A 14,420-nucleotide genomic window follows, 5' to 3' on the forward strand; every position below is an offset into this window, starting at 1 on the left:
AAGGGCAACTAGGGATGGGCAATAAATGCTGGCCTAGTCAACGATGCCCATGTCCCACACATGAATAAACAAAAAGCTGTCCCAGGCACAGCAAGATCCCACAAACAGCAGCGAGGGGATGGGAAAGATCTGATTTAGTGATGCTGAAGGAATATCGGCCCATCAGCTTCCAGGAGTCCACCCCATCCTCCTCAGTTTGGCTGCTGAGTGGCTATTTGTGCGGAGATAGAGCCTGGGCTAAATTTAAAGTTTATTTATAAGTGTCACAAGTTGGCTTACATTAACACTGCAATGAAGTTACTGTGAAAATCCCCTAGTTGTCACACTCCAGCACCTGTTTGGGTGCACTGAGGGAGGCACAGTGGTTAGCACTGCTGCCTCACAGCACCAGGGACCCGGGTTCGATTGCCGGCCTGGGTCACTGTCTGTGTGGAGTCTGCACATTCTCCCCATGTCTGCGTGGGTTTCCTCCGGGTGCTCCGGTTTCCTCCCACAGTCCGAAACGACGTGCTGGTTGGATGTATTGATCTGAAAAGCGCCGTAGTGTGGCGACTAGGTGAATTTCAGAGTAACTTCATTGCAGTGCTAATGTAAGTCATACTTGTGACTAATAAATAAACTTTTAGAATTTAGCACGGCCAATGCATCTAACCAGCACGTCTTTCGGACTGTGGGAGGAAACTGGAGGAAACCCATGCCGACATGGGGAGAATGTGCAGACTCCGCACAGACAGTGACCCAAGCCGGGAATCGAACCCGGGTCCCTGGAGCTGCGAGGCGCAATGCTAACCACTGTGCCACCTAACCAGAGTTGGCTAATCTTTTTGCGTGAGGGGTCATATTTCAGTCTTTCTCTCGCTGAGGGGGGCTGATGAAGAAATTTCAGAAAGATAAAGTTTGGTACAACATTCAACTCCCTGCCACCAACCCACAAGCTATTGTGGTGCCCCGGCGGATTTCTCCGTGAACGTCTCCCCAGTGCCTGACACAATCCCCCACTATCCATCCGTACTCTGAGGGTCTTGCCTATTCTCTTCTAACCCATGGAGTTTGGGGATTTTTTTGGTGAAGATTGACCACCCACCCCTCTCCCCCACCCCCTCACCATCCAAACCCAGCCCACTGAAAGCCCTGGCGAACCATGTCGCTGGAATGGACTCCTCAGTGTCTGTGTTATGTGAACAAAGAACCAAAGAACAAAGAAAATTATAGCACAGGAACAGGCCCTTCGGCCCTCCAAACCTGCACCGACCATGCTGCCCGACTGAACTAAAACCCCCTACCCTTCCGGGGACCATATCATAAGAACATAAGAAATAGGAGCAGGAGTAGGCCATCTAGCCCCTCGAGCCTGCCCCGCCATTCAATAAGATCATGGCTGATCTGACGTGGATCAGTACCACTTACCCGCCTGATCCCCATAACCCTTAATTCCCTTACCGATCAGGAATCCATCCATCCGCGCTTTAAACATATTCAGCGAGGTAGCCTCCACCACCTCAGTGGGCAGAGAATTCCAGAGATTCACCACCCTCTGGGAGAAGAAGTTCCTCCTCAACTCTGTCTTAAACCGACCCCCCTTTATTTTGAGGCTGTGTCCTCTAGTTTTAACTTCCTTACTAAGTGGAAAGAATCTCTCCGCCTCCACCCTATCCAGCCCCCGCATTATCTTATAAGTCTCCATAAGATCCCCCCTCATCCTTCTAAACTCCAACGAGTACAAACCCAATCTCCTCAGCCTCTCCTCATAATCCAAACCCCTCATCTCCGGTATCAACTTGGTGAACCTTCTCTGCACTCCCTCCAATGCCAATATATCCTTCCTCATATAAGGGGACCAATACTGCACATAGTATTCCAGCTGCGGCCTCACCAATGCCCTGTACATCCCTCTATTCCCATCCTATTCATGTATTTGTCAAGACACCCCTTAAGGTCACTACCGTATCTGCTTCCACTACCTCCCCCGGCAGCGAGTTCCAGGCACCCACCACCCTCTGTGTAAAAAAACTTGCCTCCTACATCTCCTTTAAACCTTGCCCCTCGCACCTTAAACCTATGCCCCCGAGTAATTGACTCTTCCACCCTGGGAACAAGCTTCTGACTATCCACTCTGTCCATGCCCCTCATAATCTTGTAGACTTCTATCAGGTCGCCCCTCAACCTCCGTCGTTCCAGTGAGAACAAACCAAGCTTCTCCAACCTCTCCTCATAACTAATGCCCTCCAAGCCAGGCGACATCCTGGTAAATCTTTTCTGTAACCTCTCCAAAGCCTCCACCTCTTAGCAAAGCAGCAGGTTGACTGTGATTCTGTAGCCTGCTCGTTAACGACTGGGGAAGCATAAATTCTTGTAAACTTTGCAATTAAAAGGGGATTGGGGGAGGAAGTGGGGAGAGAAAGTGTGTTTTTACTTAGCCCCTTATAAGGGTTTCTCACTGTGTTAAGATGGGTTTCCTTTAACTGAGGAAATATGCTGCGCGACCGGGTTGCCTGTGGCTGTCTCATGCTGCGTATCTGAGCATTTAGGAAGTTTGTCTCACTTAAAACTTTAAAATCCATCTCTAGGGAGTTGCGAATTCACACATCTGCCAGTGATTTCTGTGTTATGTTCAGTGCAGTGGGCTTAGCTGAATCTTGTGTGACTTTACTGTTGCTGAGTTCTTAATTACGAAGCTTTGCGAAAGTTAGCAGATCTCGGGCGAATTTAGGGATGGTATCCTTGTTTTTTTTCCCCTTTGCAGGAGTTTTAATTATAACTGAATGCAGCATTAGTGCCCGGAATGCTCCATTAATTGGATCTGAGGCGGGGAGGGGCGGGAGGGAGAAAGGCAAAATAACATTGCTCTGTTTGCTATGTGGCGCTTACGCCATCTGTTGCAGTGCGAGATTGGAGCCAGGGTCAGGCAGTTAAACTGTCAGGACGGAGTCTGTACAGACACCCGAGCACTCGCACTCATAACAGCCGCAACACTCGCCTTGGCTCAGCCAATCTACGCCAGAAATTGCCTAAGACACAAAAAATGCCTCAGGTAAATTTCTGGGCACTTAGCACCCGAGAGGTTTGTTGGAACGTGGGTGAATTCTGACTCTTGTCCTGATCATAGAATCCCTGCAGTGCAGAAGGAGGCCATTCGGCCCATCGAGTCTGCACCGACCACAGTCCCACCCAGGCCCTATCCCCATAACCCCATGCATTTACCCTAGCTAGTACCCCTGACACTAAGGAGCAATTTAGCACGGCCAATCCACCTAACCCGCACAGGGATATGGGGGTAGGGCCTGGGTGGGATTGTGGTCGGTGCAGACTCGATGGGCCGAATGGCCTCTTTCTGTACTGTAGGGTTTCTATGATTTCTATGATGATGATCTTTGGACTGTGGGAGGAAACTGGAGCACCCGGAGGAAACCCACGCAGACACGAGGAGAATGTGCAAACTCCACACACACAGTGACCCAAGCCGGGAATCGCACCCGGATCCCTGGCGCTGTGAAGCAGCAGTGCTAACCCACTGTGCCACCGTGCCACCCCCAACGCAATCTTCCAACGCAATTCCCATTCATTTCCAAAATTCCCAATATTTTAAAAATCCAGGACCAGCCTTTAGGCCTTCCCCGCCTCTCCGTTAAGTCATGGTTAATCTGCATTCTTGTCTCCAATTACAAATCTTTGTTCCATCTCCCTTGCCTGAGTCTTTGTCCTGAGGATTCTGGGTCTGTACTCGATGGAGTTTGAAAGGATGAGGGGGGGATCTCACTGAAACTGACAGAATACTGAAAGGCCTGGGTAGAGTGGACATGGGGAAGATGTTTCCATTAGATTACAAGAAGAAATTAGATGTAGCGCCAGGGGCTAAAGGGATCAAGGGATATGGGGGGGAAGGGGGGGGGGGGATCAGTCACGATCAAAATGAAAGGAAGAACAGGCTCAAAGGGCTGAATGGCCTCCTCCTGCTTCTAGTTTTAATGGTTGGAATTTTACCGCCTTGCCCACCACGGGAATCGGGAGTGGGTGAGGGGGGGAAATGGAAAGACCTGGTGACCTCAAGTGGGATTTTACGGTTTCGGGACATGAGAAGCCCCGTAAAACCCCACCCTATGTTTCTGTGTTGGTAGGGGGTGGGGGGGATCTCACTGAAACGTACAGGACACTGAAAGGCCTAGACAGAGTGGACATGGGGAAGATGTTTCCATTAGTAGGAGAGGCTCAGATCCGAGGGCACAGCCTCAGAATAAAGGGACGACCCTTTAGAACCGTGGTGAGGAGGAATTCCTTCAGCCAGAGGGTGGTGAAAGTGGGCAGCACGGTGGCACAGTGGTTAGCTGGTGGGAGGGGTGATTGGGGGGGTGGGGGTACATGCCAGTGCTCTTTTGCTGATCTTGCTTTATTTGGGCTGAGAACCTAACATCAGATTGAACCCTGGTGAGCAAAAGCAAGATTAACTTGCTGAGCGATTAGGAGAGTTTACGGTTCTCCCTTTATCAATCTCTAATGTTACTTTGGTCTTACCTGCGGGTTCATATGTTCATTTTTAGATGGGCTCATTGGAAGGGTACACTGAAGATTCCGTTTTTTGGATACTCTGTTCACGGTTTGCATCTAAGACCATAAGAAATAGGGTACGCACACAGCTTGCATCCTATTCTTTCCTGATGTATCACAGCTTGGTCTGGCTCCTGCTCTGTCCAGGAAAGCAAGAAACTACAAAAGGTCGTGAATGAAGCCCAGTCCATCACTCAAACCAGCCTCCCATCCATTGACTCTGTCTACACTTCCCGCTGCCTTGGCGAAGCAGCCAGCATAATCAAGGACCCCACGCACCCCGGACATTCTCTCTTCCACCTTCTTCCGTTGGGAAAAAGATACAAAAGTATCACGTACCAACCGACTCAAGAACAGCTCCTTCCCTGCTGCCATCAGGCTTTTGAATGGACCTACCTCGCATTAAGTTGATCTTTCTCTCTACCCTAGCTATGATTGTAACACTACATTCTGCACTCTCTCCTTTCCTTCTCTATGAACGGTATGCTTCGTCTGTATGGTGCGCAAGAAACAATACTTTTCACTGTATACTAATACACGTGACAATAATAAATCAAATCAAACCAAATTAACCTGCACATCTTTGGAGGAAACCGGAGCACCCGGAGGAAACTCTCGCAGACACGGGGAGTACGTGCAGACTCCACACAGACAGTGACCCAAGGCCGGAATTGAACCCGGGACTGTGACACCGTGAGGCAGCAGTGTTAACCACTGTGCCGTCCTTGCTTACGCCTCCAATACCCAATAATAACAACACTACATTCTGCACCCTCTCTCCGTCTCTATGAACGGTATGCTTTGTCAGTATAGTGCGCAAGAAACAATACTTTTCACTGTAGCCCAATACATGTGACAATAATAATGAGCTTTGTCAAAGGGTCATCTGGACTCGAAACGTCAGCTCTTTTCTCTCCTTACAGATGCTGCCAGACCTGCTGAGATTTTCCAGCATTTTCTCTCTTTTGGTGACAATAATAAATCAAATCAAAATCAATCTGTTCATCTCCCCTCGGACAGAACGGTGCCCGAGGCGCTGGCCAACAAAGTCAGGGAGTCTCCCAGAGGCTGAATGCTTGCTATTGCACCCTTGGTTCTGATCCAGAAACTTGACTCTTCCAGTGTTAAGACTCCGGTTCAGCAGTGACTCCCAGAGGGGTACTTTACTGAACTGGGTAGCTAAGCTGGCAGAGGGCCCTGAACACCAAACATCGCCCGCCCAGCTTGGGTCTCTCAATTTCCCGATGTGTTTTGTTTTCGGAAAAGCGATGGGAGCAGATTAAGAGGAGCAGGAGCCACATTTCCCCAATTGTACACCCATTACGAAACCGCACAAATCAAACCGTCAGTGGCAACTTGCAGAAACTGGTGGGGGAAGATTTGCTTTTATAAAAAGGGTCGCCAGTCAATCAACATCTCATGTTGTTCAGCCAGGAAATGAAGAGCTGTACTTTAGGCAAATGTTGACATTGGCTTTCTGTGACCGGCTGTATCAAGGGCCAGGGATCGCTAGTTTTCTCTTCCCTTTAAGCATTAAACTCACCTCCAGAAGTTACGACCTGACATAATTAATGCGCGCGCTGTGGATTTGCCAAGGTTCTGTCGTCTGATGCTGGATTTATCAGGAGGACAAGGTTCCCGGCCGGTTTCAGACTGACCCGTATTTATCTAACACATACCTCTGGTGTAACATTGCCATACAGCTTTCCACAACTCACTCATTCTCACGTTTTACCTCTTTTGTTAAAAGGGGAAACAGTTGTGTTAATTTACTGGGAAAACGCCATCCTTCAGGGCAGCCAGGGTGGCACAGTGGTTAGCACTGCTGCCTCACAGCCCCAGGGACCCCGGGTTTGATTCCCGGCTCGGGTCACTGTCTGTGCGGAGTCTGCACATTCTCCCCGTGTCTGCGTGGGTTTCCTCCGGGTGCTGCGGTTTCCTCCCACAGTCCGAAAGACATAAGACATAGGAGCAGAATTAAGCCACTCGGCCCATCGAGTCTGCTCCACCATTCAATCATGGCTGATATATTTCTCATCCCCATTCTCCTGTCTTTTCCCCATAACCCCTGATCCCCTTATTAATCAAGAACCTATCTATCTCTGTCTTAAAGACACTCAATGACCTGGCCTCCACAGCCTTCTGCGGCAAAGAGTTCCACACATTCACCACTCTCTGGCTGAAGGAATTCCTCCTCATCTCTGTTTTAAAGGAGCGTCCCTTCAGCCTGAGGCACACACAGTGGTGAGCACTGCTGCCTCACAGCGCACACACACACACACATACCTCTACACCCCCCTCCCCCATCCCCTCCCCTCCCTGGACACCCCTACACTTGTGCACACGCACAATAAACCTACCCACAAAGCAGACTGGGAGATGAAGTCCCCATTGCTGTATGAAGCCAGATCAGAGTGTGTGCTACTAGGGGCTATCACATAGTCAGTGGAAGGTGAACCCAACTCCTTAACTCAGCCCCCGTTCCCGGCCCTTCCCTGATGAGCAGATACGGAAACCTATTCTGTCTCTCTAAAATTAAAGTTTATTTATTAGTCACAAGTAAGGCTTACATTAACACTGCAATGAAGTTACACTCCGGCGCCTGTTCGGGTCAATGCACCCTAACCAGCATGTCTTTCGGACTGTGGGAGGAAACCGGAGCACCGGAGGGAACCCACGGAGACACGGGGAGAACGTACAGACTCCACACAGACAGTGACCCAAGCTGGGAATCGAACCCGAGTCCCTGGCGCTGTGAGGCAGCAGTGCTAACCCACTGTGACACCGTGCCACCCAGAGCTCTGCTTCTTAAATGAAAAGGCACAAAAGATTTGATTGATTAGCTCTGCTGCTTGGCAGTTTTTGATGTTCTTTTGTATTAATTAGTCGTTTTTTAAATGATCAATTTATTGCTTTGATGTTGATTTTTTTTTAAATTCCCGTTGAATGTTGTGCCAAACTTTATCTTTCTGAAATTTCTTCATCGGCCCCCTCAGCGGGAGAAAGACCCCTCACGCAAAAACACTGGTTGGGCGGCACGGTGGCACAGTGGTTAGCACTGCTGCTTCACAGCGCCAGGGACCCGGGTTCGATTCCTGGCTTGGGTCACTGTCTGTGTGGAATCCGCATGTTCTCCCCCGTGTCTGCGTGGTTTTCCTCCGGATGCTCCAGTTTCCTCCCACAATCCAAAGACGCGCGGGTTAAGTGCATTGGCCGTGTTAAATTCTCCCTCCGTGTACCCGAACAGTCGTCGGAGTGTGGAGCTTTGTGTAGAAGGGATCAGTGGTATCCAGCCACCCATTCTTGTGGAAAAGAGTTGCCCATTGATCCCCTACCCAGGTGAAAGTCAAACCCAGCTTGTGGAGTTAGGCTAGGTTGGAAGGAGAAGGCCAGGATTGGGAATTTGACCTGGAACGCAGTGGGCTCAGAGCACAGGACAGTTACAAGGTGCCCAGGGACTGGAAGCAGTGGGTGGATGGGGTGGGAATGGAGTCAATGGACAGTCATCGTCACTCATCCTTTCATACCCAGCGGCCAGTTACAGAGTGCCTTTGCCATGGAATTGTTGAGAGTCTTTGCTAGCGCCATTTTGAAGGGGACTGACTGGATAAATAGTCGTTTAGTAATGCAGGACTTGAGCATTGCTGAAAAAAAAGACATGTTGTCGAAGCTTTTCATCTTCCACTCATCAGGACACTTCACAAGACCCCAAGTATCAGGGGAGAATCATAGAATCCCTACAGTGCAGAAGGAGGCCATTCGGCCCAGCAAGTCTGCACCAAACACCAATCCCACCCAGGCAGTATCCCCGCTTAGTTACCCTGCTAATCCCTCTAACCTATCACATCCTGGGACACTAAGGGTTAACTTAGCATGTCCAATCGACCTAACCCGCACATTTTTGGACTGTGGGAGGAAACCGGAGCAACCGGAGGAAACCCACGCAAACACGGGGACAACGTGCAGACTCCACACAGACAGTGACCCGAGCCGGGAATCGAACCCAGGTCCCTGGCGCTGAGAGGCAGCAGTGCCAGCCACTGTGCCACCGTGCCGTAAGAACAACAATTGATACTGGAAGGGGAGAGAGTGCTGATTGGCTGGCAAGTAGACTCTGTGGCAATACCTCTACCAATCCGAATCGACATGCCAACCAGTCAGCATTCTCTCCTCATCCAGAATAAATTGTTGTTTTCTCCTTGTGCTGGTATCCTTGCTTAATGTCCTGATGAGTCCAAGGCACAAAACTTCAGTGTGTCTCTTTCTTCAGCAATAAATTTCGAACTTAAAATGTTCACTTTCTTTGTTGTTTCTGCTCTCCAATTTCAGATGAAGTTGTGGACTAAATACAAAGTGACCAATATCCCATCACTAATATTCATCGAGGGCAACACAGGAAGGATCGTCAGCAGGAATGGACACCTGATTATCCGGGACGATCCTCTAGGTAGGGATTCTAATGCCCCCCCCCCGCAAACCCCGCCGCGCAGCTTCAGACTGTTGTGGGCGCCCCCAACAAAAATACCTCACTCTTCAGCACCTTTTTGCAGCCGCACTAACCACTTTGTTAACTCGAGCAGGTTCCGAGTTTCCCTGGGGTCACAAGTCCTTCGGCGAGGTGATTGCTGGATCACTGATCAAGAACAATGGGCAGATAGTGGACAGCAGTGCCCTAGATGGCAGCTACATCGGTGTCTATTTCTCTGCGCACTGGGTAAGACCAGAGTCACAAACCTCTTGCTTTGCCTCACACAGAACAGATGCTCGAGTAACCTCCACGTTTTGATGCATTAAAGATTGGTTAATGGATCCCAAGCCAGATTGTGAAGTGTGTAGATAATGCATCACCGAATAGGATCTCTACAGTGCAGAAGAGGCCATTCGGCCCATCGCGTCTGCACTGACTCGTTGACAGAGTATCTTATCCGGGCCCTCCCGAATCCCTATAACCCCACACATTTACCATGGCCAATCCACCCAAACCACACATATCTATGGAGTGTGGGAGGAAACTCCCACACCAGGGACCAATGTTCGATTCCAGCCTCGGGTCACTGTCTGTGCGGAGTCTGCACGTTCTCCCCGTGTCTGCGTGGGTTTCCTCCGGGTGCTCCGGTTTCCTCCCACAATCCAAAGATGTGCGGGTTAGGTGGATAGGCCATGCTAAATTGCCCCTTAGTGTCAGGGGGAATTGGCAGGATAAATATGTGGGGTTATATGTGGGCCAGCATTTATTGCCCATCCCTAGTTGCCCGAGGGTAGTTGAGTCAACCACCTTGCTGTGGCTCTGGAGTCACATGTAGGCCAGACCGGGTAAGGATGGCAGATTTCCTTCCCTAAAGGACATTAGTGAACCAGATGGGTTTTTCCGACAATCGACAATGGTTTCATGGTCATCAGGAGATTCTTAATTCCAGATATTTTTTATTGAACTCAAATTCCACCAACTGCCGTGGCAGGATTCGAACCCGGGTCCACAGAACATTAGCTGAGTTTCTGGATTAATAGTCTAGCAATAATGCCACTCGGCCAGCTAGCTAAAGTTTAAAGTTTTAAAGTTTATTTGTTAGTGTCACAAGTAGGCTTACATTAACACTATAATAAAGTTACTGTGAAAATCCCCTTGTCGTTGAAGGGAATAGATAAGATAGAAGCAGGGAACTTGTTTCCACTGGCGGGTGAAACTAGAACTCGGGGGCATAGTCTCAAAATAAGGGGGAGGAGATTTAGAATTGAGTTGAGGAGGAACTTCTTCACACAAAGGGTTGTGAATCTGTGGAATTCCCTGCCCAGTGAAGCAGTTGAGGCTACCTCATTGAATGCTTTTAAGGCAAGGATAGATAAATTTTTGAACAGTGAAGGAATTAAGGGTTATGGTGAGCGGGCGGGTAAGTGGAGCTGAGTCCACAAAAAGATCAGCCATGATCTTATTGAATGGCTGAGCAGGCTCGAGGGGCCAGGTGGCCTATTCCTGCTCCTAGTTCTTATATTCTTATGTCACACTCACGTGCCTGTTCGGGTTCGCTGAGAGAGAATTTAGCATGGCCAATCCGCCTAACCTGCAAATCTTTGGCGTGTGGGAGGAAACCGGAGCACCTTGAAGAAACCCACACAGACACGGGGAGAGGGTGTAGACTCCGCACAGACAGTGCCCAAGCTGGGAATTGAACCCGGGTCCCAGGCGCTGTGAGGCAGCAGTGCTAATCATTGTGGCACCGTGCCGAGGAGGTTACAGAGACAGGAGGGGCCATGGATGGGTCTGAAAACAAGAATTAGAATTTTAAAATCGTGGCGTTGCCAGATCAGGAGCCAGTGAAGGTTACTAAGCACAGAGAGTGATGGGTGAATGGAACTCGAGGTGAGTTAGAATGTAGGCAGTAGACTTTTGATAAGGTTATGTTATTCTAAGATGGGAGAGGTGACTATGCAGGAACAATCATTCCATTCTCCTGGGAGGACCAATGCACCTAACCTGCACATCTTTGGACTGTGGGAGGAAACCGGAGCACCCGGAGGAAACCCACACAGAACACGAGGAGAATGTGCAAACTCCGCACTGACAATGACCCAAGCCGGGAATTGAACCCAGGTCCCTGGCGCTGTGAGGCAGCAGTGCTAACCACTGTGCCACCATGCCACCCCCATTTCAGTGCAACTACCTACCAAGAGCATTTTGATTGGCCTCTTTAGAGAAAGGTATGGTGAAGTCAATGCCTTTGGAAAGTAACAGTCAGTAGTCTCACAACACCAGGTTAAAGTCCAACAGGTTTATTTGGTAGCACGAGTTTTCGGAGCAAGGAGCAATGCTCCAAAAGCTCATGCGACCAAATAAACCTGTTGGACTTTAACCTGGTGTTGTGAGACTTCTTACTGTGCCCACCCCAGTCCAACGCCGGCATCTCCACATTTTGGAAAGTAAGTCAGTGAGAGACGGACCGGGGAGGAAAAGGTTTAATTTAACTTTGAATGCGTTCCAGCAATATCTAAACTCTTGAGCAATCCCCATCAGACCTGTCCTGCAATGGGGCTAATTATTACAACTCTGAAAATGCAAGACCCTGGGAAAAGGCCGCATGTTTTCCAGATGTGGGACGTTACATCAAACACAAAAATACGGGGATAAGTGACGTGTATTGATGGTGTTCTGAGGGGGCGAGGGAGGGAGGATTTTTTAATGATTACCATGTTGCCGAAAAAGCGTGAACATTATTGGTGCAGAAGGCGAGAGTAACTGAACCCAACTGTTTGCCGTATTCATTCTCTCCTCTTTAATACAGTGCCCTCCTTGCAGAAGTCTCACCCGTCTCCTGGTGGAGACGTATCGGAAAATCAAAGAGATGGGACAGAAGTTTGAGATTGTTTTCATCAGTGCTGACAGGTAAACCATATTCCTTAGTTTGGGATATTCAACCGCACAGCCAGTGACGTTCCGGAAAAATACATCTCACACTGCACTGAGTGACATTCACATGGGCGATCCGCGTGGTAGCAAGCCCCTTTAAGGGGGCGTGGTTTCAGAAGGTCATGTGTCCCGATCAGCCAATTGGGCCAAAGAGCGGGAATTCCAGAGCCAAACACAGGTTTTCCTGGAATTAATCAATCCTGGAGCCGTAGAAGTCAAAAAGTAAAGTTTATTTATTAGTGCCACAAGTAAGGCTTACATTAACACTGCAATGAAGTTCTTGTGAAATTCCCTCAGTTGCCACACTCCGGCGCATGTTTGGGTCAATGCACCCTAACCAGCACGTCTTTCAGATGGTGGGAGGAAACCGGAGCACCCGGAGGAAACCCACGCCGACAAGGGGAGAATGTGCAGACTCCACACAGACAGTGACCCAAGCCAGGAATCGAACCCAGGTCCCTGGCGCTGTGAGGCAGCAGTGCTAACCACTGTGCCACCGTGCCGCCCGCATAACTGAGCACTCGGTTTATAAGCGTGGTTGTTCTACTAAATAGCTTGTTATTGTTCACACCTGGTGGTCCCCAATCAGTCAGATACTGCACTCCACTCGCTGTCAGTTTCAAGGGAGGAAGAGGGTGGTGCTGGAAACCATTCTGGCCACCAAGCCTGGCCGGTGTTCATTCATCCGTTGTCGTAGCGTCTGCATGGTTTGACAATCAAGCCGCTCGACAATCACCAGGCAAGACTGTTCTCTTCCTATTGGGGAACACTTCAACGGTCACGGGCATTCGGCCTCTGATATTCGGGTAAGCGTTCTCCAAGGCGGCCTTCACAACACACGACAGCGCAGAGTTGCTGAGCAGAGACTGATAGCCAGGTTCCGCACACATGAGGACGGCCTCAACCAGGATCTTGGGTTCATGTCACACTATCTGTAACTCCCACAACTTGCCTGGACTTGCAAAATCTCACTGGCTGTCCTGTCTGGAGACAATACACATCTCTTTAACCTGTGCTAATGTTCTCTCCACTCACATTGTCTGTACCTTTAAGACTTGGTTAGCTGTAAAGACTTGCATTCCAATCATTATTCATTATTTTGTAAATTGAGTTTGTGTCTTTATATGCCCTGTTTGTGAACAGAACTCCCACTCACCTGACGAAGGATCAGCGCTCCGAAAGCTAGGGGCGTTTGCTACCAAATAAACCTGTTGGACTTTAACCTGGTGTTGTTAGACTCCTTACTGTGTTTACCCCAGTCCAACGCCGGCATCTCCACATCATACTGACTCTTCAGCCATTTGACACAGTTTCTGCTTATTGGCTCTAATTTAGGCCTTCATGAATTGAAATACCTCTGTCAAACCTGCCGTCAGCTTCCTCTGCTCTCAGGAGAACAACCCCAGCTTCTCCAGTCCATCCACATTGCTGTAATTCCCCCAACCCTGGAACCATTCGAGAAAATCTCTTCTGCCTTCACGCACATCCTTCACAAACTGTGGGTGTGGTACCAATCAGATGGGTTCAAATTTTACCCTCTGCCATGGTGGGATTTGAACGTAGGTTCCCAGAGCATTATCTTGGGCCTCTGGATTGTTAGTCCAGTGACCATACCACGATGCTCTTGCCTCCCCTTATATCAGGTGTTGTGGAGGGATAACTGGGTAGAATATATCCCAGACTGATTCCTGATGTGACAGGATTGTTGTTTGAGGAGAGATTGGGTCGAGTGGGCCTGTATTCACTGGAGTTGAGAAGAAGTGAAAGGGGATCTCATTAAAATGCTGACAGGGCTGGACAGACTGGATGCAGTGATGATGTTTCTGCTGGCTGGAGGGTCTAGAACTAGGGGTCATAGTCTTGGATATGGGGAAGGCCATTCACGACTGAGATGAGGAGAACGTTTTTCACTCAGAGGGTGGTGAACCAGTGGAATTATCTACCTTTTTATTCATTTGTGGGACATGGACGTCACTGGCTAGCCCATCCCTAGTTACCTGAGGGTGGTTAAGAGTCAACCATGTTGCTGTGGGTCTGGAGTCACATGTAGGCCAGACTGGATAAGGTTGGCAGATTTCCTTCCCTGAAGGACAGTGAACCAGATGGGTTTTTCCAACAATCGACAATGGTTTCATGGTCATCAGTAGATTCTTAATTCCAGATATTTTTTATTGAATTTAAATTCCACCATCTGCCGTGGCGGGATTCGAACCCGAGTCCCAAGAACATCAGCTGAGTTTCTGGATTAATAGTCTAGCGCTAATACCACTAGGCCATCGCCTCCTATCCTCTGTGGAAGTCACTGAATATATTTAAGAAAGAAACAGAAAGATTTCAGGACTTTGAAGACATTAAGGGGTATGGGGAGACCGCGGGAATGTGGCATTGAGATAGAGGATCAGCCATGATCATAATGAATGGTAGAGCATGCTCGATGGGCCGAATGGCCTACTCCTGTTCCTATTTTCTAAGCTCC

General features: G+C 49.1%; 1 protein-coding gene across 1 annotated transcript in view; it reads left to right on the forward strand.

Annotated features, from left to right (window-relative positions):
- The window catches only part of nxn (nucleoredoxin), a 229,972-nt gene that overhangs the window by 144,013 nt on the left and 71,539 nt on the right, over positions 1–14,420 (forward strand). Inside the window, exons 2-4 of the mRNA XM_078224701.1 lie at positions 8,872–8,989; positions 9,123–9,256; positions 11,820–11,920. Coding sequence (XP_078080827.1) covers positions 8,872–8,989; positions 9,123–9,256; positions 11,820–11,920 — 353 coding nt within the window. The remainder of the gene's footprint in view (positions 1–8,871; positions 8,990–9,122; positions 9,257–11,819; positions 11,921–14,420) is intronic.

The sequence above is a fragment of the Mustelus asterias genome, chromosome 12 (genome assembly GCF_964213995.1).
Source record: "Mustelus asterias chromosome 12, sMusAst1.hap1.1, whole genome shotgun sequence".
Taxonomy (NCBI): Eukaryota; Metazoa; Chordata; class Chondrichthyes; order Carcharhiniformes; family Triakidae; genus Mustelus; species Mustelus asterias.